The sequence below is a fragment of the Lissotriton helveticus genome, chromosome 10 (genome assembly GCF_964261635.1).
Source record: "Lissotriton helveticus chromosome 10, aLisHel1.1, whole genome shotgun sequence".
NCBI classification, from domain to species: Eukaryota; Metazoa; Chordata; class Amphibia; order Caudata; family Salamandridae; genus Lissotriton; species Lissotriton helveticus.
Window position 1 is genome coordinate 654548250 of NC_136071.1, and position 24338 is coordinate 654572587.

Sequence of the window (24338 nt, forward strand, 5' to 3'; positions counted from 1 at the left end):
TCACCCGATACATTTCTGCAAGTCAGACCGGTTGAAATTTAGTGGCTGAAAAAGGCACCTGTAAATATAGGGGAGTGCAAATGTTCATGTAGTGAGCACCAAACCAGCATGCTATTCCTCTTGTTTAGTACAAAACTTTTGCTTGCTGTCCTTGATTACACCTGATAAATAACAATCCCAAGGGTATCAGTATTTACTGGGTGCGATAAATTGTGATGCAAGTACGTAAGACTCCCAATCAAGGCTAAAATAAATGTTTGCCTTATGCTTACCAAGAGAGTGCTAGAATTTATTGGGGGATAGTGACACTACTTTAACATTGGTAACTACTATCCCCATGAGTAGGCCATAGCACTACTAACCTTTGGTGGCAGATGATTAATAGTTGTAGGGTGCAGGCCTTTTTACCAAAACAACACTGGTGGAGAATGCCTACAGTCTCTCCCATTGTGAGTCAGTGTAGTATGTTATGACAATTTATGGTAAAATTGCGCTAACAACTGCATGATTTTGCCACCATTTTGTCAAATCTTGGATGAACCCTAAACTGAAGGCATGCCCATTTTAAGAGAATTTGAGATTCCTGAATACCTCCCTTTTTAAAAAGATCAATTTTACCCACATACTCTACAATTAATTACACTACTAGGTAAGTGTAAGTAAGTGCATGTCTGTGCCAGGTAGTCTTAGAGTACATGCATGGAATTGTACCGTCAAGTATATTTACCATGACCACTCCACAAACATATAAGAAATATCCTCTGTAAGAATACACAAGGTAAAGAGGCGCAAGCGATGAAGCGAAGTACTTACCGTTTTAGCTTTGCTGAGGTGTGACATCCGGATGTAACCCTTGTCATTGTGACAGAGGTAGGTGAAGTAGGGGGGCGCGCAGATCCACAGATAGATGCAGGGAATCCAGTAGAGGATCAAATTATGAAAACACGGAGTAAAGTCAGGGTTTTCTGTATGCCACGTCAGATTCAGATCCTAAAACGAAAATATAATTATAACTACAGCCTCAAACTATGTCATTGTAAGCACTGCTGCGTAACAGATTCATATTGCACAATTATGTTTTATTAAGCCACGCATGTACAACAGAAGAGCACACATTTTCTCCCAGACGCATCATCACAAATGCAGAGGTTATCACTGTCACTTTGGTTTATTGACAAGTATTGAGCCGTAAAACGTACCATATGAGGAGTTTACTAAAAAACAAGGTTCCCTTTCTTGGTCTCAAGAATGTCAGCAGGCTTTTGAGTTTATAAAAAAAGCCGTTTGTGGCGCTCCAAATATTCAAGGTTTTGATCCAGCTGCCACCACATTTGTTACCATGGATGCTAGCTCAAAGAGATTAGGAGCAGTTTTGAGTCAAATTTCTGAGTACAATCTTGAAGTGATAATTGCTTTCGCTTCCAGGTCTTTGACTCCTACGGAAGAAAAGTATTCCGTGATTGAGAGGGAAACATTGGCTGTTGTGTGGGCATTGGAGCATTTTAGAAAATTTGTGTGGGGAAAATTCTTCTATGTGAGATCTGATCACAAACCACTTACAAGGTTATTAACTACTGATGGTCTTTTTTTGTTTGAGGTTAAGTATGTTCCTGGGGCTAAAAATGTAATTGCAGATTTTTTTAGTAGGTTTTCATTACCTATTATTGAGGCTGGCTGATAGGAATTCTTGGAATGATTTTTCAGTTGCTAGTGTTGTTTCCAATGACAACGTTTTTGATTCTATTTCTTTAGAGAAATGGATTAAAGCTGATTCTGATGACGTTACTTTGAGCATGGTCAAGTCTAAAGTTGTGAATGGTTGGAATTATTTTTCTAAAAAGAATTTAGACGATGGTTTAAGAGTTTTTTGGGAGGTCAGGGACGAACTCTCTATGTCGGATCATTTTCTGATCAGCGGTGATAAAATAATTCCTCCAGAGTCGTTAAGGGACAGAATTGTACAGTTGTCTCATGAAGGTCATCTGGGGATTTCCCGTACTAAATCCAGAGTGAGGGATCAATATTGGTGGCCTGGAATGGATGGTAAAATTGAGAAATTTGTCAGGGCATGTGTTAGTTGTGAGACTTCTGATAAATCTAAGAAAACTTTCAATCCACCACTGGGAGAAGTGACCTCTCCAAGTCTTCCCTGGGAGGATTTGGCGATGGATATTATGGGACCTATCAATTGGTTTGATTAAACAGTGACATTTATCATTGTTGTGGTGGATTTGTTTTCGAGGTGGTTTGAGTTAAAGGTGGTTGACAAGGTAAATGCTGTTAGTGTAATTGAATTTTTAGAGAAAATATTTGTACAACAAGGTTGTCCTTCATCTATTCTTACAGATAATGGTGCACAATTCAAGCCTAAGGAAATGCATTTGTTCTTTGTCTCTAAAGGAATTAAGCACAAACTGTCTTTGTTGTATTATCCTTCTTGCAATGGAGTTGTGAAGAGACTTAACAGAATTATTAAAAGTACTTTGCAGTTGTGCATTAAATCTAAACTTGAGTGGAAAAGTGAGTTATTGAAAATGTTATGGGCTTATCGTGTGACACCCCATCCATCTTTGGTTAAGAGTCCATTTTCTCTTATGAGATGTAGGAAACTGTTGTCAAAGACTAATCCTAGTTGGATGAAAAATAATGAAATGTGCTTTTATGACATTGATGATATAAAATCTAATCTTGTTCTGTCACAAACTAAAAATAGGGTTAATTATGATGCCAAACATGGATCTAAACCGGTTAAATTGCGTGTTGGGCAATGTGTTTCTATTAAAAATCCTAGGAGGGTTTGTAAAGGGCAGAGTAAGTTTAGTTCTCCGAAGAAAATTGCTAAGATTCATCAGAATTCAGTTACCTTGGATAATGGTGAGAAATGGCATCTTAGTTGTTTAGCCTTGATACAACCTTCGGTTGTCAATAATCCTTGCGATTCTGCCCAGGTTTCCATAGACGAGTCTCGTGGACATTTTTGGTGTTTTGACAAACATGAGAATGATAAAGAGGATGTGTATGATAATGAGAATCACTTTAATCAAGATTTGCCATCTAATTCTTTAGAAGGGAATGTAATTGCAGAGGATTATTATATTAACGATGAAAGAGACAAAAATGTGATTATTGATCAAAAATCCTCGTTTGGAAGAACTGTGAAGAAACCAATGAAATTTAAGGAGTTTATGGTTCATAAGTATTTTTTTTGTTTGTTTTTTGTTTGGTTTTTTGGGGGGAAAGGGAAGATATGTAGTATGCGCTTTGTTATTATATTATACTATTGTGTATATCCCTTTAAGCATGTAGTTGTATCCCTTTAAGCATGTAGTTGTACTCATTTGAATTGCTAGGTTCTGTATTCTAATATGTACTCGTGGATTCACTGGCAGGCAGTTCCTGCAGACAGCTGATGTATTAGGACGTGCTCATTTGTATGGAATAAACCTTCAACTTGAATTAACTGGATTATTAATTTAATTGAATATTCAATCTCTACACCGTTCTCCACTGTTGGAGCAGTAAGAGCTTGTATCAAGTGCCTTCATTTCTCATGGGCCGCCATGTTCATAAGTGAACATTTTGAAGGACTGTATACAGGTAGGACTTAGAGCTGCAAAGAGAATGTGTGATGTACCCCGAAGCTGCTCTACTTAGTACATAGTCCACATCTTTAAACAAACAGTTATTCATGCACTGCTTAGTAGGCATGTTTACCTATGTCTAAGCGCCTCCAGTTTTGACAGACTTGGAGGGCTAATATACAATGAGGTACCGTAATTCACCCATAATCACACTATTTGGGCAAGATTCCACCTCAGATTGCCTGGTTGCAAAATGAACACCACACCTCCCCTCTACTGGATCAAAACATTTCTGGTGGCACTTTAGGTCATAAAGAAAACTGTTTACAGTGTTTAATTTGTCCAATGAATACAATAAATTAAAATAAAAAAATAAGTACAGGAGTCTAAAGTCTTACTTAGGAGCCCAATAGCACTGCTGTATGGCGGGATTGCTGAACACCAAGACACCCTAGCCTTGTTTTCACCTCATGACTCTTTCTTACATCACCCTACACTTCCTGTCTCTTTATCTCAGTGTTGGAAGTTCTTTTTCATCTCTGGTTTTTCAGTCTTTCTCTTCCTACTTTGTTCTCCTTTTTCCACTCTTCTGGCTCAAAATCTGATTGTGAAAGAGGGGGCGTGGTTTGGACGCCGGAGAAAATGGCGGCTTAAGCCTTTCTCTCCTCCTGTGGCGCCGATCTCGGGGACAATTCCGGTGATTTCCTGCCTTTGCATATTACTTCTGATGGAGCGGTAAATCAGCGGAACACATGTGGAAGCTAACGGCGTTACCGTAAAGTTCAGAGGGCGTCTCTGGCTGCTATTCTGGCCGCCCGACTGCTGTGGCCATCTGAGACTGTACGCGAGGCTCTGCCTGCCTCGCTGACTCACCCGGACGCTGGAATGAGCCCTCCTCGAGTGGCCCGCTCGACACCCGGTGCCTTTTCCTCCTAAACGCTGCGTCTGTCCCGCACAGACTACTTGATGCCTGCGGAGCCGCCTCAAACTACAAAGACTGGCTGATCTGTCTCACAACTCAGGTACCGCAAGCAGCCCTTCACAAAATGGTGGCCTCCCGAGCCTGCATCGGCCCGATCCCGGCATTCCTTCTGTCTCGACTTGTCGGTCACGCGTATATAATTGAACGGTGACCGACTTTCCATGCATTCATGCTCCTTACTGTTGCCTCAACTGCTGCCTTAAACTGCCTTATTTAGCGCTGTTAAGCCTCGCTAGGGATTGCCATGCTCTGGATACAGCGCGTCTACTCAGTCTTTCATGCCATGCGCCCACATCTGCTTCCAGCCTGCACTATGCCTTATGCTGCTTTAAACACCTGGAGCTCATTAGGTGGTTTATTGCTACTTGGCCTTCTCAGTGACGAAGAGTGGATTCCTCTCCATTTGTCATCCTTGCCTGACCCTAAGATGGCGGACGATTGGGACATTCTCTGCAGCCATTAACTGATAGTGGTACTGGAGCCGATCTCAGGTGTATAAACACAACTTCAGCGATCACTGGTGAACCACAACCTTACTACGCTATCCAGGCCCTTCAATTACAGTCAACCCACAGGCAGCATTAATCAACCATCATACCAAGACCTGGCATTGTGCTGCCACTGCGTTGTATCACACCCAGTCAAACCTATTCTAGCAGTTCCCATATCCTGCACCATGGGAGAAAAAGAGGCCAAAAATCTTAAAAGATTGAAGCGGAGCCACCGAACCCAGAGTCACCAACCAAAGGAAAGCGTGACATTAACGCGACGTTGGACACAATACTGCTTAAACTCGCCGAGGTTCATGACAACGCGAAATCAACCAGAAATTAGATTGCTGTGGTTAGGCAGGACATCAAAAACGCAAATGTCAGGGTTTCAGAGACAGAATGTAGAATCAGTCAACTTGAGGACTCGGAGGTGAAGGTGAGCAAATCCCTTAAAGAGCTCTAAAAATCAACAACCTCCATGTCACGGCGCCTCTCCGAATTGGAAGATAGAAATCGCAGGGGGAACCTGCGTATTTTTGGCATTCCAGAAGGTGCAGATAATAAAGATGGATCATGCACAACTTTCCTAGAATCCTGGTTTCCGCAGGCCACCAATCTCTCCTTCAGCAACCCGTTGGAGCTCGTATCACGTCAGGCCAAAGGGGCCCCAGACCTATTATCTGTAAACCTCTCAGGTATCAGCATGTGGAGCAAATCTTGGCGTTCATGCGCAAACATAATCACATATTGTGGAAGACTAGCAAAATATACATTTCTCAGGATTACTGCAAAGAAACTGTCAACTTAAGGAAGAATTTCCTGACCCTACAACCACGGCTCCGCACACTCAATTATCAATATGGATTTGTAGGTCCTGCAAGATTCCGAGTCCTGATTCAAGGGGTTCCGCAAATATTTACAGATCCAGCACATCTGAAGAAATGTCGTGACGGCCCGGACGAGTCTTCAATGGACACGACTGCATCGAGCGCTCCCGAGGACGGCACCTAATTCGCTTGTCCCATGCTGTTCACATAATAACCCGCCAGCGAGCCTATTGACACTCATCCTTGATTGTTACTCACTTCATGGTGCTGTTTATGACCCTATGTTTTAGGTCTCAAGTTGATACGAGACGATGATTGTCTCATTTATGGTCTTATGCAGGTTGTACGTCTCAATTGCCCTATGGTGCAGGAGGTGATTTGCGGTATGGTAGGACACGCCTTTCATTACAATATGACTGACCCAATGTTCAAATATTCTCCACTGCTTGTCAGGACGGTGTTTGAGTACTATTTCTGTTTTTCACTTGTTTTTCACTCTTCACCTAAACGAGGTGAGTGCTGCATATGTCAGTGCTCCACTCTTAGATCCTTCAATGGATTTGCGTTGTCATTGCACACTGACTTAAGATGTGTTCCACAGTGCCACAAGGCGCGCTTTTGGACGACTTGTGGTGGTTTTGTATGTTTCTCGCATTCTTTGGTGTAAACTAAAATCCTAACTTTAGTACTGCTTGTTCACCAAATCCGTTAAAACCAATGGTCCACTTATGGGTCTCATGGCTAATCCAGGCAGTGTTTCAACATCGCCACATGACACACCTTTGGGAGACAAGTTGCTTGTGTTTGTTGTATCAGTTGCCTTTGCATGTTTCTGATGTGAATTGTGTTCCGTACCTAGTACTGACCGTTTATTTGAAGCAATGTACCCAGGATGTGTACATAACACCTGTTAACGTTAGCTGTTCCAATTTCTGCAAACGCCATGGGGGGAGAGCAGCTGGTGTTGCTGCTTTTCTCCCTGGTCGCCATGTCCTTAGTGTACTTTTGGGGAAACAACCTTTACAACGCAACTTTTACAACGCACTACCATTACAACAAAAATTTTACAACGCAAAAACCATTACAACGCATGTATTTACAGCGCATTTTTTTACAACGCAGGTACCTTTACAACGCATACCATTACAACGTAAGTATATAATTATATTTTAAATTTTATATGTTTGGGTTTTTTAAGGGGTATTTTTAGGGTTCAGGGTCAGTTTTCAGTTTTTGGGTAAAAGGGTATTTTTAGGGTTCAGGGTCAGTTTTCAGTTTTTGGGTAAAGGGGTATTTTTAGGGTTCAGGGTCAGTTTTCAGTTTTTGGGTAAAGGGGTATTTTTAGGGTTCAGGGTCAGTTTTGGATTTTTGGTATTTTTAGGGTTCAGGGTCAGTTTTCAGTTTTTGGGAAAAGGGGTATTTTTAGGGTTCAGGGTCAGTTTTGGGTTTTTGGGTAAATGGGTATTTTTAGGGTTCAGGGTCAGTTTTGGGTTTTTTGGGTAAAAGGATATTTTTAGGGTTCAGGCTAAGTTTTGGGTTTTTGGGTTAAGGGGTATTTTTAGGGTTCAGGGTCAGTTTTGGGTTTTTGGGTAAAGGGGTATTTTTAGGGTTCAGGGTCAGTTTTGGGTTTTTGGGTAAAGGGGTATTTTTAGGGTTCAGGGTCAGTTTTGGGTTTTTGGGGTACAGGGGTATTTTTAGGGTTCATGGTCAGTTTTGGGTTTTTGGGGTACAGGGGTACAGGGTAAAAATAAAATAAAATTAAATTTAAATTAAATCAATTAAATGAAATTAAATTAAATAACATTACATTAAATTAAATTAAATTAAATTAGATTATTTTTAATTATTTTAAATTAAAAAAATTAATATATACTTACCAATACTTACGTTGTAATGGTATGCGTTGTAAAGGTACCTGTGTTGTAAAAACATGCGTTGTAAATACATGCGTTGTAATAGTTTTTGCGTTGTAAAAATTTTGTTGTAATGGTATGCGTTGTAAAAGTATGAGTTGTAACGTCATACATCCGTACTTTTGGGATGGGGAGGGTGGGATTGGGTTGTGGGGGGGGTTGGGGAGGGATCTTGTTTATATTGTTATTTATTTTTTCTTTGTTCTTGTACTTTCGCCTGACTTTGTACTTAAGCAGCAGCGCTCTTTACCTCTGTGACAGTGACAGTGCTCAACCTGTAAACACATTCCTTCACTTTTCGCCCAGTCTATAGTCATTTTACCTCATATCAGACAAGCGCATAACGGCTAGCACACCTCAGGAAATAAATACCGTGGCACACTACCTATCACACTTCCTCCCTTCTCATGGCCTTAACTAAACAGTCTATTAAGATAGTATCACTTAACGTCAAGGGCATTAATCACTCAATCAAGAAGAGGAAAATACTCGATTATATACACAAATAAAAGGGTGACATAATATTATTGCAGGAAACTAAAATTGATTCGCCACAATTTAACTCTATGAAGAATAAATGGTACAGCGAGGCAATTGGTTCTGATGCCCTGGGGAAAAGAAACGGGGTTTTAACTTTAATTGCGAAAAGAGCCAACATCGATGTTCTGCAGAGTATTGCTGACACCAAAGGCAGATGGGTCTCCACAAAACTGTCAAAGGACAACAAAGAATTTTATGTAACTAATGTCTATGTCCTTAATAAGGACGATCCATGTTTCTGGAAGGAACTATGCAGCCACATCAACATGATACCAGATATTGCAACACATGTTCTCGGTGGTGACCTCAATCTCCCTCTGGATCCTCTCCTAGACAGAAACTCTTGTTGTCCCTTCCATTCAAACAGCTCACACAAAGCACTCCTTAACCGCTGCTCCCGATTCAATTTGACTGATTCCTGGAGATTGATTAATCCAAAGGGGAGAGATTATACCTTTTACTCACCCCCCCACAATTCATACTCGCGTATAGATTACCTCCTTGCCTCCGGTCACTCCTCTGCCGACATTGAGGAAACCTCCATTGAACCGCGTGTAATCTCGGATCACTCATGCATCACGATGACTCTGGCAGTGCACAATGTGGTTAGAAAATCAACCTGTGGAGATTCAACAATGCGGTCTTGAAGAAAGACGCAAATAGATTGGCTATTGAGGAAGCCATAAAAGATTATCTTGCTCACAATAAAAAAGGGAATACTATGGACCTTACAAGATGGGAGGCTCTTAAGACCACGGTTAGAGGAGTATTAATCAAAATGTGTGCAGCTATGAATAGGGACACCAATAACACTCTAATGCGTCCAGAGGAGGCGATCTCGACACTAGAAAAGCGACACTTAGCTTCTAAAGATCCTCTGGTCCTAAATGGCATGATGAACAAAAAATACGAGTATAACAAAATAATCAGTGAGAGGGCTGGAATCTGGCTTAAGAACCACAAGAACTTCCGGCTATGTCACGCAAATAAAGCAGGTAAAAGCCTTGCATCTTATCTAAAATTCAAGTTACAGCAAACAGCTATTAAGAGTATAGTAGATAAATCAGGGACTCCACATTCAGACCCCGCCAAAATTGCTGACCTCTTTCAAGACTTCTATAACAACCAATATAGTAAAAACAAAGAGCTTGATGGCTCAAAATTAGGGAAGTATTTAAATAATTGCAATCTTCCTTCTCTTTCGCTGCAAGACCAGATCGACCTCAACCTTCCCATTTCCTCGGCAGACATTGACCACGCCATCAAAACCCTCAAAATCGGGAAAGCTCCGGGCCCAGATGGGTTCAGCGCTATGTTCTATAAGAGCTTCTCCTCAGCCCTGGTAGAGCTTCTCAAGGACTTATATGATCACTTTACCAATAGTGGACAAGTCCATGGTACCCCTGCAGAGGCTATTATTACGGTTATCCCAAAAGATGGGAAAGACCCGACGTCCCCGAAGAACTACAGGCCTATATCGCTGATCAACCTTGACTGTAAAATTTATGCTATGATATTGGCCAAGCGGATTCAGATGGTCTTGCCCAAACTCGTACATCCGTCACAGGTAGGGTTTCTAAAAAAAAGGCTGTCCAGCGACAACACACGTACCCTTGCACACATTTTGGAAAGAGCAAAGTCCACTACCTCCCCAACTGTGGCAGTGACTTTAGATGCCAAGAAGGCCTTTGATAAGGTTGACTGGTCTTACTTGGAAGCCACTCTGCATAAATTTAAGTTGGGGACAGATTTTACTAGAATGGTAATGGCCTTATACTCTAACCACTCAGCGAGAGTACGAGCAGGCGGATGCCTTTCGTCCTCATTTAACCTGGAACAAGGTACAAGACAGGGTTGCCCCCTCTCTCCCTCCCTTTTTCTACTTGCCATCGAGCCCTTCCTCTACTCTCTCCGGAATAATGACCAAATTAAAGGAATTTGCTTTGAAGGAATCACAGTCAAAATTTCGGCCTATGTGGACGATGTTCTAGTAGTATCTGAAAATGCGGAATTGGCAATCCCGGCCCTGTTGTCCTCTATTGCAGACTTTGCGGAAGTGTCAGGCTACAAGCTTAATAAAGATAAGACGGAGGTGAAACTACTCAATAACATAGGCGACGAGCATTATGGGCGGATCTGGCTTTTTCTGGCAACCGAAAAGCTTTAAGTATCTAGGAATAGAGTTTGAAAAAGATTTAATTAGCACTCTCAAAATTAATGAACGTTCCCTTCATAAAAAGATATCTTCCCTTTTGGACGGTTGGTCCCCAAAATTTTTATCATGGTGGGGCAGAGTAGAAACTCTGAAAATGATGATCACACCCCTTGTCAATTATCTTGTAAGTATGCTACCTATGCTGCTATATGATGATTTCCTCGCCAAGATATACAAGCTCTTTAATAATTTTCTCTGGCAGGGCAAGAAACCAAGAATCTCCTTGCGGAAACTCCAACTTCCAAAGGATAAGGGGGGGCATAGGTTTACCAAACTTTAGGTGCTATCAGACGGCATACTTCTGAAAGCAAGGCACAAACTGGTTCCAAGCTCACTCAGACTACACTCCTGTATGGGTCCACATCGAAAAAGCCATCATCAACAATTTACAGCTATCCGCTATAATGACGATGGACGTCACAGTCTTCCCTTACTCCAAATACATATTTCTCAACACTAAAAGAGCTCTTCTTAATCTGGAAAGACACTGTAAAGTTAAAGTCAAAATAAACAAGTCCAATTTGAACTCGTTATGGTTTAACCCGGCCTTCAAAGATGAAGGCAAATGCCTTTATTGGGAAGATTGGTCTAAAAAAGGATTGAACCTACTGAAAGATCTCCACGAGGGGTCCTCACCTCTGCCTTTTTCAACTTTACAATCCGGTTTGACCTCCAACCTCTTAACTTCTATAGGTTCTTACACCTCAAAGCCCTTGTCTCCGCCAGAGCCATCTCGCCGCATGAGCCTGCACTTTGTAGTAAATTATTCCAATTCATGTTGTTGAGTCACATGGTTTCAAAAATGTACAAACTCCTCTCTCCTAACCCTCAGAAAACGCATCGGAAGTGCGAAATCGCTATTTGATTGGGATAAGATACACCTTACCCCTTTTTCCAATAAAATATCTCAGATACTCTCCCAGACCAAATTCATGTTGATAAATAGAGCATATTGGTCTCCTGACAAACTTTTTAAGCTTAAACTTCTTGATAACCCGCTTTGCTGGAATTGCAAATCCCACGTAGGTGACCTGGCTCATATGCCCTCTCAATGCCCGGTGCTCCAAACCTTTTGGGACAAAATTTATAACTACATCAACGACTCTTCCACTTCCGCCTTGCTAGGGACCGTATATGTCTTATTAGGGGCAATAGACCCGAGATTAGCGAATGACCATGACCGACACCTACTGGATCTTATGCTCACACTTGCGTGTAAAGTCCTCTTGAGCAAGTGGAAATCTGCCTCTGATGTTTCTTTTAAAATCTGGCAGCAGTGGCTTGCTTCCTTAAGGGGCGCAGACAATGATGTACTCCACTCCTCGCCGTGGCGTAAATCACACACCAAGCTCTGGAGTTCACTTGACTCACGGGCACTTTGTTCCAACCCGCCTTAGGCTTGATTATTAGTCATACCCCTAGATGCATTTCTCGTTCTTGTCACCCATATGGCCACAGATTCAGGCGCGGTGACCCCACTGTCTTAACTCAGGTTACCTAACATAAGTCTACGTTGCTGCTGTTCTCGGTTCTCTTTTCCTTTCTTTCTCTTCTCCCTTCGTCTTCTTTCATGCCTCCTCTCTTCTCTCCCTCTCTCTTTCCCTTTCTTTCCTTTTTTCCTTTCCTCTGCTTTTCAAATACCCTCATTTTTGCAACCATCCTTCATGCTCAAATTTCATGTGTATGTATACAACGTTCATTGCTTACCAATTGAGAGCCCTCTGTTTATAGGACTTTGACATGTTTCTCCCTCGCTGTGTATCTTAGGTTGCATCGCCTTCTTGAACGTACCTCAGAGTATTTCTTTTTTTTGCCTTCCTTGTTTTTGTAAAACTTGCTTTCTAATAAAAACGATTTGAACTAAAAAAAGAAAATCTGATTGTGAAAAATTAAGTTCCTACCCTGTTCAATGGAACAGTGCAGTGAAGACACTGGGTCCAATTCACAGCACTGGTGCGGTGGCCCTGCAGTTGTGGCGGGTGGCCCGCAATCACGGCGGGGTCGACACTTATCTCATAGTGGGTGCAATTCATTGTGGCGGGACTTCCGCACTGCAGTCATTCACTGCGAAAGTGCTGCCATGAGTGCAGGGCCCCCGCCACAACTGTGGGGTCCCCTCCATAACTGTGGGGCCTCCGTCACAAGTGCAAGATTGCCCCATCTTGTTACTCCAGAACTCCAAATTGTTCGGCATCACTTACGTGAAATGCTATAGACGAGCTAAGAGAGGCTTAGAACTGCAGATGGAGTGGGTGTTGGGCTTTCTCAAATACTGTTTGATAAATGATCGCTCTGTTCATACAGTGAAAATCCTCAAACTACTCATGTGAGAGGACATTAATTTGACTCTTGAGCTTGTAACAAGCACCTTTTTTTAAAATACGGATAATCTTTAGCCATGTTTTCTGCCGTTCCAATAAGCCAATCAATAATAGGGACCCCCCTCAAAACAGGCCATGTACTATAAGTAACCCAGCCATCAATGTGGCAGAGCGCTAACTAAAAGAGGGCTTCTAGCACTGCAATGCGACATTCAGTAGATGTGAATTAATACCCAGGTACAATCACGTGCCACAGCAGAGAAAAAAGGGGCTAGCAGCTTTGCTATTACTAGCATTTGGTGATACGTACACGCAGGAGGAAACCCTACATAGAGGATATCCACCTCTAATGCTCATCTCAAGTTCACAACATACAATCAGGAGGAACAAGTGGCCTCTGTCATATCATACTACACAGATTTACACAGGGAGCGACGGTTGGAATTGGAGATGGCCAGGCAGAATGTCCCTTTTGCTAATCCTGTGAGATCTACCCTAAAGGCAGCCATCCAGAATAATCAAGGTTATTATGATTCACAGACTTGGATAAACAACACGAGCCAGCAAGAATCCTGCTAAAGGAAATGAGAAACTGAACAGTGGATGTCAGGGATGAGAGTAACCGGGGTAACACACTTTTTTATATTTAATTCTACAAGTTTCAAGAAAGAAGATGCAACCAAATGTAAACCAGTAATAGCAAAAGAGATAGAAAACTAGATGAAGTATGTGCATTGAGACAACGTAGTTCGTATTTTTCTCTAAAAAATGTGAGGGTAGGGAACAAACAATACTGCAGGAGTAATATGTTCTCCTGCTACTGCTGTACAATTACATCAATTCATTATAACAGTGAGAAGGCGATAGTCCACAATGGAGGAAAATGGCAGAAATTATCTTGTTGCATGAAAGGAAGACATTAGTTCACAAAGCAGTAGAACCATTCATTGTACAATTCTTGGTACCCCAATGCCTTCATAAGTGACAAGTGGTCCACAGTGCAGAGAGTCATTTTACTCATCCCCATATATAACCTCTGGTTAGTTTGCTTCTGTTTCGTTTTGGTTTAAGGCCTACATGTTATTAAATGGTTATTAAATGGTTTGTTCTATGTGCATTTATGAATGTAGGTGAGTTTGCGGAAGGTACAATAATTCCATACGGTGCATTAGGGTGCTACCCAGGGCCTCTTACAGGATTACCACAGGAGCTCCTACTCAAGAAACAGGACAGCCGGACATTCCAGTAATTCTTTTCTGTTGGGAGGAAATTTTCCAGGAATGTTACCATAGTTGCTGCATTTTGGGATCTCCCCAGGTCCTCATATAGAATTTGCTTGGGAGGGTTTCCAGGCTTCCATTTAATTCCGAAAATGGTAGAGTTTGAAATCGGGAATTTCCAGTGGTGAGAGGTGACACTTAGATGTCTTGCCCTCCATGTGAATAGCCAGAATCTGTACAGGCCAATTGGCTACTTTTATCTACTGTGTGAACATTGACTAGCAGCAAGTAGGAAAGGAGACAACATGTGTTTGGATGCCTAAATATTCCCTGAAATACCTTATAAATTGTGGGATCAGGAAGTGAATCCGATTAATTTATTCCAAATGCAATCGGATTTCCTAGCGCGAAAATGTGAAGACTTGGAAAATTGTGCTAGCTGGGAAAACATGAGGATACGAGGACTACAAGAAGGAGTGGAGGGCCCTGCCCTAAAGCTATTCATGATAGGCCTCTCCTCGGAAGTGATAGGCAATGATCGGGTTCAAATAAAACTCAACAGGCAGCTCAGGGTGGGTCAAACAAAGATAGTAAAAATGAGATGACCCAAAGATGTTCTTGAGAAAATTCAGTATCCAGGTTAAGGAGCAGATTTTGAGGGCAGGGCGGCAAAAGAAAGGAGTAAAGTTTCAGGGATTTGAATACACTCTGTACCAAAATGTTGCCCCAGCCACCGTACTGCTGTGTCAATAATATAGAGCAATTGTGAAGAAACATAAGACAGAGAAAATATGTTACAAATGAGCCTAACTCTTTGGTATTGTATTCGAATATCACAACAAAATGCATTGAGCCTCAAGCAAATTGGTGTCAGTCCAGATTTCAAATCTTCAACTGGACTATAATCACGAGGGGTGTCAACAGTCAGGACGCCAGCAGCTCCGGAACGATGAAAGCCATGGAACACATGGGTGACTCATGGGCCTCAAAAGCAATGTGAACTGAAGAAAGAAACCACTACAGAAAAGGGCAAACCACTGGTTTGAGCTACTTGATATTCATAGAAAGCTTTCAAATGGAGCAGCTACTCAATGACCTTATTGTACAAAGTTGAAAAGAAGGCTTATTTAAAACCCAGAATAATGGGACAGACTGCTGCATATCGATGATGATATAGTGGACGGACCAATGGGAGGCACACAAATTGCAATCACTTAAGGACATCATATGAAGTTTTCTGAACTGCCAATAGGTAAATAGTAAGTCTGGGCGATGAACTCTGCTCACAGAGTTTTGCAGAGTTTTCCGCACTCCACATTACGCGGAGCTCGCAAAGTTCCGAAAAACTCTGCTTCTCAGAGCAGAGTTTTTTTCCTTGCTCGCGTTTGTTAATGTCAAGTTGGCGAGCACGAGTGAGGAAAATCCTCCTCCCGGCGAGATTTTTCCTTGTTCGCGATCGTCAACATCAAGTTGAAGATGCTGAGGAAGATCTTCAAATGGCTCCCAAGCAACACTAGAAAAACTATCACTCACGCCCAAGTCATCTGCAGGTTGGACTAGGGAAGTACCCTCTACGTTGGGATCACCAGGCAACTCACTAGAGGACTGGAAACCATCCAGCACTTGGCAGACATACTCATCTTCAACCTCTTGCACAGAACTCACATCACACCACACCTCAGAGATCCATTTGCTCCCGATACACAAATGCGCTCATTTCAAACCCCTCATGCAAACATTAAAGGCACTACACAACATAGACCCCACTTACTTGAACAGTCGCATATCCTTCGATCAAGCACCCAGACACCTGCCTTCCGCAGGATTCCTATTTGCACACATCACGCACATAAACAGATCCAGATTAGGAGGACATGGTTCACTTACATCAATCCTGAAGAATGGAACAGGCTCCCACTCCACATCAGAGCCTCCTACTCTCTACTTAAATTTCGCAAGAAGCTGGAGACCTTGTTTTTCAACTAATCAACCTACCATAGACAGGGCTAGACACATACACCTGCTTAGCTGCAGGATACCCTTGTGGCCGATAGTGTGCTTTACAAATACTAATAACATAATATAACAAGGTGGGACCTTACCTGGCACGTCTCTTACAGAATAAATAAGAGATGCATAGAAGAAACACAACAGTTGACTGGAGTCAGGAGGGCATTTAAAGACGAGGACAAAAGAGAGGCTTTTTATTACTTTTACACCACCTTACATGAAGCAGAACATCCATGAGAAAATCGATCAAGAAGCATATGTGGAGAGCTGCGCTCTGTCCAAGCTGACACTAGGGCAACCAAAAGCCCTAGAGCCTCCCAAATTTGAGGAGTAAGTTGTGGCATCTATAAAATTCTTTAAATTAAATATGGCCCCGCACCCTGATTGGTTTACAGGAGAGCCCTGCATACCATTTTCAGCAATACAGGTGCCTCATCTCACATAATTGTTCAGTGCATTTACACAAGATGTATTAGTCATACCCACAATGGCTGAATTCAACATTACTTTAATCTTTAAGCAAAGGAAATACTCCAAACTGTTTGTATCTTACAGGCCAATAACACTTTTAAACATTGACACAAAAATATGGACAAAAATGATGGGCACAAGATTTTATTGTATCCTACCTGATATCAACCAATCAATCAATCAATCAATCAATCAATCATGGACATTTATATAGCGCACTACTTACCCGGAGGGTCTCAAGGCGCTTGGGGGGCAACCCAGTCAATCTGTCTTTCTAAAGCATAGGCAAACCCATAATAATATTAATCGAGATGTCCACCTGCTTGAAAAGGCTACAATGAAATAGATCCCAACTATGTTAGTAACATTTGAGACTGTTAATGCTTTTGGTCGCTTGGACTGGCATTTTCTATTAAAAGTCATGGGCGAAATGGGTTTACACCACACTTCATAGTAATGATTGGGGCAGAATACAAAGCTCCTCTCTTGAGAAACTGAATGCAATCGGGGGAGCTTACTGAACATTTGTACTGAGGTGCGCTCTGTTGCCCGTATTTAAAATATATAATAACCGAGGACAGTGGGCTGGGAGGTCTAAAATTCGAAGCTGATACCAGTAAAATATTCCAATTCACAAATGATGTGTTCCTATCCTTACTCTTACTATTGAATCAATCATATTACAAAGACTTACAACATTTGAAAAGGTGGACGGTTTTAAAATAAATATGTTCAAGTCAGAGATTCTGAAACTAAACCTCCTGCAATAAATGGTGGATGCACTTAACGGGCAACCTATGTTTCAGTGGGCCATACGAAATGCAAAGTGTCTGGTAATTAACTTTCCACATTACGTAGGAGATTTGTATAGATGTAACAATGCGCCATTACGGACTGCCTTGATGGAGGATTTCTGTAGATGGTCAGCATAACCGGTCTCCTGGTTGGGCAAAATTAAAGGTATTAAAATGAATGTAAAACACAATGATCCAGCACTCTCCACAAAAGGTCAGTAACAAGCAAATACAATAGAATTTGAAATCCGTTCAGTAGGTCTTTAAAAGTTCTTTATTCTTTATTCTTGAAACAAATCGTAGCCAGCACTCTGACTCAGAAATCTAAAAACGCACAGTTGGTTGATAATGAGAATGTGACCTTCACAACCCAGTATAATGTCCATAGCCATCATGTGTACAACATCTTACGCAAAAACTGGCATTTACTGAAATCTGTAAATTTACCTGCGGGCACTATCTCCGAAAACCCCAAAATTGTGTACAGAAGGGGTAAAACCATAAAGAACATGCTTTTCCCAAGCTATGTAAAAGATCAGAAAAAGACAACAACAACGTGGTTACCGAATAAACCGAATGGGTTTTTTGTGTGTGGCTCATGCAATATTTGCCCTTTGGGACTACATAGAAAAACAACATTTAAGCATAATACAGAAAGAGAGTTCACAATCAATTCCTTTATAACTTGCAACACAACTCATACTGTGTACATCATTGGATGTGCCTGCAATAAAATCTACGTAGGCAGTAGCATCCGTAGCCTCAAAACTAGAATACAAGAGCACGTGAGGGCTATTGAAAATATGGATGAGAGATACCCGATAGCAATACACACCCACGAAAAACATCCTGAAGAACATAAAATATGGTTCTATGCAATTGAACAGGTAAAACCCTTGGAAAGGGGTGGGGACAGAACCAAAGCACTTAGACAAACTGAGGCAGGCTGGATCTGTCGCCTTCGGACCATCTCCATGGGCTTGAATATCAATAATGAGATGTACCACTTTCTGTAAAGGATGATCCTCCATCCTTCTAGTAAAGAAAAAATGTCATAGGCTCATGCTGTTCATGTGAATATTGTTTGAGTTATATAGGATTCCCTCTGGGCTCAGTGAGAATCTGCTATAAACAATGAATCGAAGAACTATTGTTTTAATCTTTGAAATTGCTATTTTGTCAAGGTAATATATCTGTATATAATGAGATGTACCACTTTCTGTAAAGGATGATCCTCCATCCTTCTAGTAAAGGAAAAATGTTATAGGCTCATGCTGTTCATGTGAATATTGTTTGAGTTATATAGGATTCCCTCTGGGCTCAGTGAGAATCTGCTATAAACAATGAATCGAAGAACTATTGCTTTAATCTTTGAAATTGCTATTTTGTCAAGTTAATATATCCGTTTCTTCAAAGTAAAATATACTGTGATTCTTGGATGAAATTATGTCTAATATGCTGTATAGTTTAGTGCATATATACAGATGAATGAAAGAAGAAAACTAACTATACATTGATTGATAAGTTTACAGATATGTCACATCTAGCAAAAAATAATGAGGGCATTTTACCAGGCAAGTGGATTCTTCAAATCAAAATGATACGAATCATAGATGTAGCATAAATGGCTGCAAAATTCCACATACTTACCATACAACCATTTTTATCAATAGTGTTGATTACTCTTGGAGTAAGGTGTTTATATTACCTTTTAAGATGGCGCTGACTGTTTTTTGCAATAAACGATCCTATTCCCGATTGAAAATGGCGCAGAAAAATCGGGGATATCATGTGTCTTATATTGCGGCTCCTTGACAAAAACCAACATATTAAGGAGCATTAACATTAACTAAGAGTTCCTTTTGACCTTTCATATGTACTTGGCGTTTAATATGCCATTTTTTGTCTTACAAGAATATAATCATACATAATGATCCGGAGGCCGTATAAATGAAATCTATATTTATAGGTGTAAAATATAGGGCTAGATTATACCACATAATAACTGTATAATTAATCCTGAAAGGGGCGCTAATCATTTTCAGCGTAAGGTGACCATTTTCTCTACTCAAGATGGCGCTGACTGCTTTTAGTGTTCTATGATCTCATTCCCAATCAAAAATGGCGCGGTCTAATGAGTAACATCAGTAACACCTCGCGTACTATATTGCTGTTCCGTGATAAAAATTAGTATATCTAACAATATGAATATCAACTAGGAGTCCACCAGACAGATTGTTCTTGGTGGTTTAGGTGACATGTTTCGGTTTAATCTCCGTGTAATCGGTTCATTACAAGATGGCGGCTGACTTTTTGACATTTAGATATCAATTGAAATTGAGTGCTCATTTTATTGCTGTTCCGCGATAGAAATCAGCATATCAAACAATATGAATATCAACTAAGAGTTCACCCGACAGATTGTTTGAGGTGGTTTAGGTGACATGCTTGGTTCACTCTCCGTGTAATCGGTCCATTACAAGATGGCGGCAGATTTTTTAACATTTAAGCTTCAATTGAAATTGAGCATGTACAGCTGATCACCTAATCCGGGGTATTTAAACCCGTACATGTTCACTAGGAATTTATCCACAGTATCGAGGACGATCATGCGGTGCAAGATGACGGCACTCTATCCTTAGTAAGTGGTTACTCTAGGGGCCTTTACTTTAGTTTAAGGGTCTTGCATATATTTGATCGGCGTCATATTGATGTTGGTATTATATATTATTGCTTTTAGCACTTTCCATCAACCGTTTTGTGAAATCGGTGTAACATATGAGGAGAAGGATTATGTTGGGTAGAAAGGCTATTTAACAAATGCCGAATATAATGCTTTTAACCTGACAAGACTTATGTTTCCCCGTTTTTTCTCCCCATACGGAGTATGACATGATGTGTGAGTTGTTTTTTAACATGCATAAAAACACCTCACCTAGGATAATTCAAACTTCCCTATTATTCTATCCCCTTTCTCCTATATTAAAGGGGGGATTTTAAACGCCACAGATAATTGAACACGGAAAATGTACCAAACCTGATTTTGCTGAAAATATATGGAGAAGGATCACTAATACATAGTGAGGTATGTTTTGGTGTCATATATCAATCTTAATAGCACCACTATACATGTCTAAATGACCTAATAAAGGGTAATATTTATCTTGTATTAGGTGGCTATCCCCGCGCTCGAACTGCAAGATTGAAAAAATATACTTTAGGAATTGACAATTATTGAGCACAGACTACCAATCAATAAAGGACATGAGAACTTTTAAGGTATGCAGGTATAATTAGTTACAGAATTATCAAAACTGTATAGATTATAATAAATTAATTGTGTGATCATGTTTACCCATATTAATTATAAGGTGCTGCCTCCAATGAACACCCTATTGTTGTAAGAAAGGATTGGAGGAATGACCAGTATATTCAGATTCACCACTTTTGTTGGTAAGCGATCTGTTAAAGACTTTAAGACAAAAAAGTGCCCCTACATAGGTCCTCTTTCTCCAGAACCTCAACATTAGTTGTTCCCCTTCTATGGAATAATATTCCCTCTAGAAATAAAGTATGAATGAAAAGTTGACCCAAATACTACAATGTTTGTTCAGAAATAACCCTCAATGTTCCACAAAAAATCCTGACCTCTTCTAAAAAAATTTAATATAATTGTGTATCCGTTAGTAGGTAAATTAAGTTATTGCCATATATGTGACACATATGGTCAGAATATGACAAAATCAATTATAACTGTGTATAGAGGATACTGATTGTAATTTGTATTGTATAATAGTGTGTGTTTTTATAAAAAAGTGTAAATAGAATTGTATATAATATGTATTTTTGTATAGTTGTTTGTAGCCCTGAAGAAGTCCTTGTGGACGAAACGCGCTGGCTACGATTTGTTTCAAGAATAAAGAACTTTTAACACCTTGCATGCTGATGACGGCCCCCAGCCGTCATGCACTCCAGTGCTCGTGTGCTGATGACGGCTGGGGGCTGTCATGACCGCATCCGCGATCAGAATGTGCCGCACAGGCGCAGAATCACGGCAGCATGCAAGGGGTTAAAGACCTACTGAACGGATTTCAAATTCTATTGTATTTGCTTGTTACTGACCTTTTGTGGGGAGTGCTGGATCATTGTGTTTTATTGTAAATTGTGGGTATATCGCCTTGGAAGCTTAGGGGTATTGAGCTTCAGATCCTTGGCACCCAGACTCCATGAGTACATAGGACGACAGTATAGATAAGTGAAGTCATTATTGCCCTATACCCTGGATTTTCCGTTGCTGTTGTTTCATTAAAATGAATGTGTAGCTAAAAGTCTGATATCTGTATCAGGCTATACCAATGAGAATTCCGGGTAATATTTTGACAGAAATAAAGAATACGTTTCTAAATTTTTATATGGAAAGGGAAGCTTCCTTGGGTGGCCTAAGATAAAGAGGAAGGGAATTTGGCACGTCCAGATTTTAAGACTTACTATCAGGCACCACAACTTTGTTGTACCAGAAAGGAGCGCAAGAACATCAGAAACAATTTGGGTGTGCACCGGTAGAGAGCTTATGGGCAGGATGCTCAGGGATCTGTTATCGAAAACAAGGCACAATAGACCATGTGTATTTGTGCTCCCTCTGAATAATACGCTAAAAGTATGGGATGCACTGAGCTCGAAACTCCAGCAGACAATGATCCCCTTACATTACACACCTATACATTCTAATCTGATTTTCTCTCATCATTGATTCCTGGCCCTTTGATCATTAGAAAGACATTAATTTATTACATTATGATCTCAGACATGTACTCTAATCAAAACATCAAATAATTTAAGCAATAGAGAAAGGACTTCGCTATAGACAACCTTGAGAGGTTGCATTACACTCAAGTAAGACACTGGGTGATATATTTGCAGGTATATTCTGCAGAATCTCATGGACTTACTCCCACTGAAAAATCTGTAAAACACAATTGCGGCTCTAAAGGCACAATATCAACATTATATTCACTACTACTTACATCCGCCCCAATAAAACAATACCCATTCAGAAGAAGCAGGTCGACAGTAATAGACAATGAATTTACAGATCTGCACCATGTGGACCTACTATAGGATATGATTAAGAATACATATAGCATGCTGGGGAGGGAGCTCATTCGATTGATATCTATACCCAGCAAAACTGAATACATTTTACTCCTCTAAAAATGCCTTATGTTGGGGGAGTGGAGCCTTAGGGGATCTTCAGCATATATGGTGGTACTACCCACACATTGAAACTTTCTAGAAAGGAATATCATCAGAGAAAAAAAATATATGAGGGTAATCAATACCAGAAGACTTAATTGCAGTTAATCTAGGCGTATAGTTCACACATATTCAATTTCTTACAAGGGCAGGTAAGGTATTTCTGTGGGGTTGCCTGGGGCCTTAAAAACTTACATTAGCTGCAAATTGACAAAAAAAGTGAGTGTATGGGAGATTTTGCGTCAATGTGGGCCCCCGTATTACAGTACTTTTCGGATGGTCTACCCTAAACACTGTTGCCACCCAGATTGAAATTTCTTAACTGTTCTCATACTAATTTCGAACCCAGATTGTAACTTGAATGGGTAACACATCTTGTAAGGGGTGGTAGAGCTCAAACCTAACTAAATAAGGAACAAGACATGCAAAATCTGTATTGCAAAGTTTAAGATTTTACTCTGTGTGCCGTTAGAGGCTGTTTGCGTGGTATTGGGGAGAATTGATTAAGTGACTTCCTAATAACCAGATATTCCCATTATACTAATTTGGGGAAGACAATATCTCTGGCTCTGTGGACTGCAAGACATTCCATTACTGCTCTCTCGGGAACAGTGAAAATTCCCGAAAAATTGAGATTGTGGGTCTGGGAAATCTTGGAAATAGAAAACTTTACTAGGCTGGAAAGGCTAAGGGTTAAGAGAAGGACTGTTCACCATTCCTCACCTACCTGCCATAAGTACAGTGAGAGATGACATGCCCAAACTTACTTAAGCGAAAGACACACAAATGATGGACGGAATGCAGAACAAATCAAACATTCACCCCCAGTCCCAAAGGTGCTGAACACTATTCTACCACACCAATCACAATTCCCATTGGCAGGTCAGTCATAGGGATGGGCACTTGATAGATAACGATTTACACCACATTGACCTTGTCTGATCCTCATGACCAGCAGGAGAGTGGTGGGCAAAGAAGAATTATGAGTTGATTGCATATTGCCATCACACCCCAAGAAGTGTAGGTGATAATATGTGTTCCTCTAAACACAGTTTTAACAAAAAGATTTATACCACTAAGTGTTAGACTACCTTTTTGATCTAATTGTTTCTTCTGGTTTTAATGTATGTATCTAAATTCAGTGGTCCGTTCTTTCCTACACGTAGAGTCACTGGTTATCTTCTCCAATCATACTAGTAACTCTTACAGTAAGTTGTGACTACTTGCCCAGGCTGTCTTTGGAGACTCAATACTACAGGTGTATTGAAGTACAGGAGGTGCTGAAGTAGGGATGCTGATCCTTACGATGTGTGTCCCCATGAATTAGTTCCACTGTTTTGTTCTATTGAAATGACGTTGGGTTGCATTTCCCCTGAGTAGTGTATTTTATGTGAATGTTCTTGTTTTGTTGGATAATTCTCAACTCAAACCAAATCAAATATGTTTTGCTGGCAGCTAAAAGCCATAACAATACAAACAATGAATAAAAAAGTACTAAAATTATTTACACAGGACTGTAATTAGAAATAGAGGTTAAAAGACAAAAAACATTATTAACTTGTCCTATGGGTATTCAGTTTCCGACACATTATTTTTCATTTAGGCTTAGGGGAGCAACTCCAAAACAAATCATGGTTGAAAAAGACAGCCAACATGGGCAGAGTTGCACCATACTTTCCAACTATTTAATTTTATCTGGTTACAGAAAGCATCCTACTGA

At 40.6% G+C, this 24338-nt stretch overlaps 1 protein-coding gene across 4 annotated transcripts in view; it reads right to left on the reverse strand.

Moving 5' to 3' along the window:
• Window positions 1–24338, reverse strand: part of LOC144784431 (multidrug resistance-associated protein 1-like) — a 1265484-nt gene that overhangs the window by 998380 nt on the left and 242766 nt on the right. For all 4 annotated transcript variants that reach the window (XM_078663181.1, XM_078663182.1, XM_078663179.1 and 1 more), the window contains exon 2: window positions 814–990. In XM_078663181.1, coding sequence (XP_078519307.1) covers window positions 814–990 — 177 coding nt within the window. The remainder of the gene's footprint in view (window positions 1–813; window positions 991–24338) is intronic.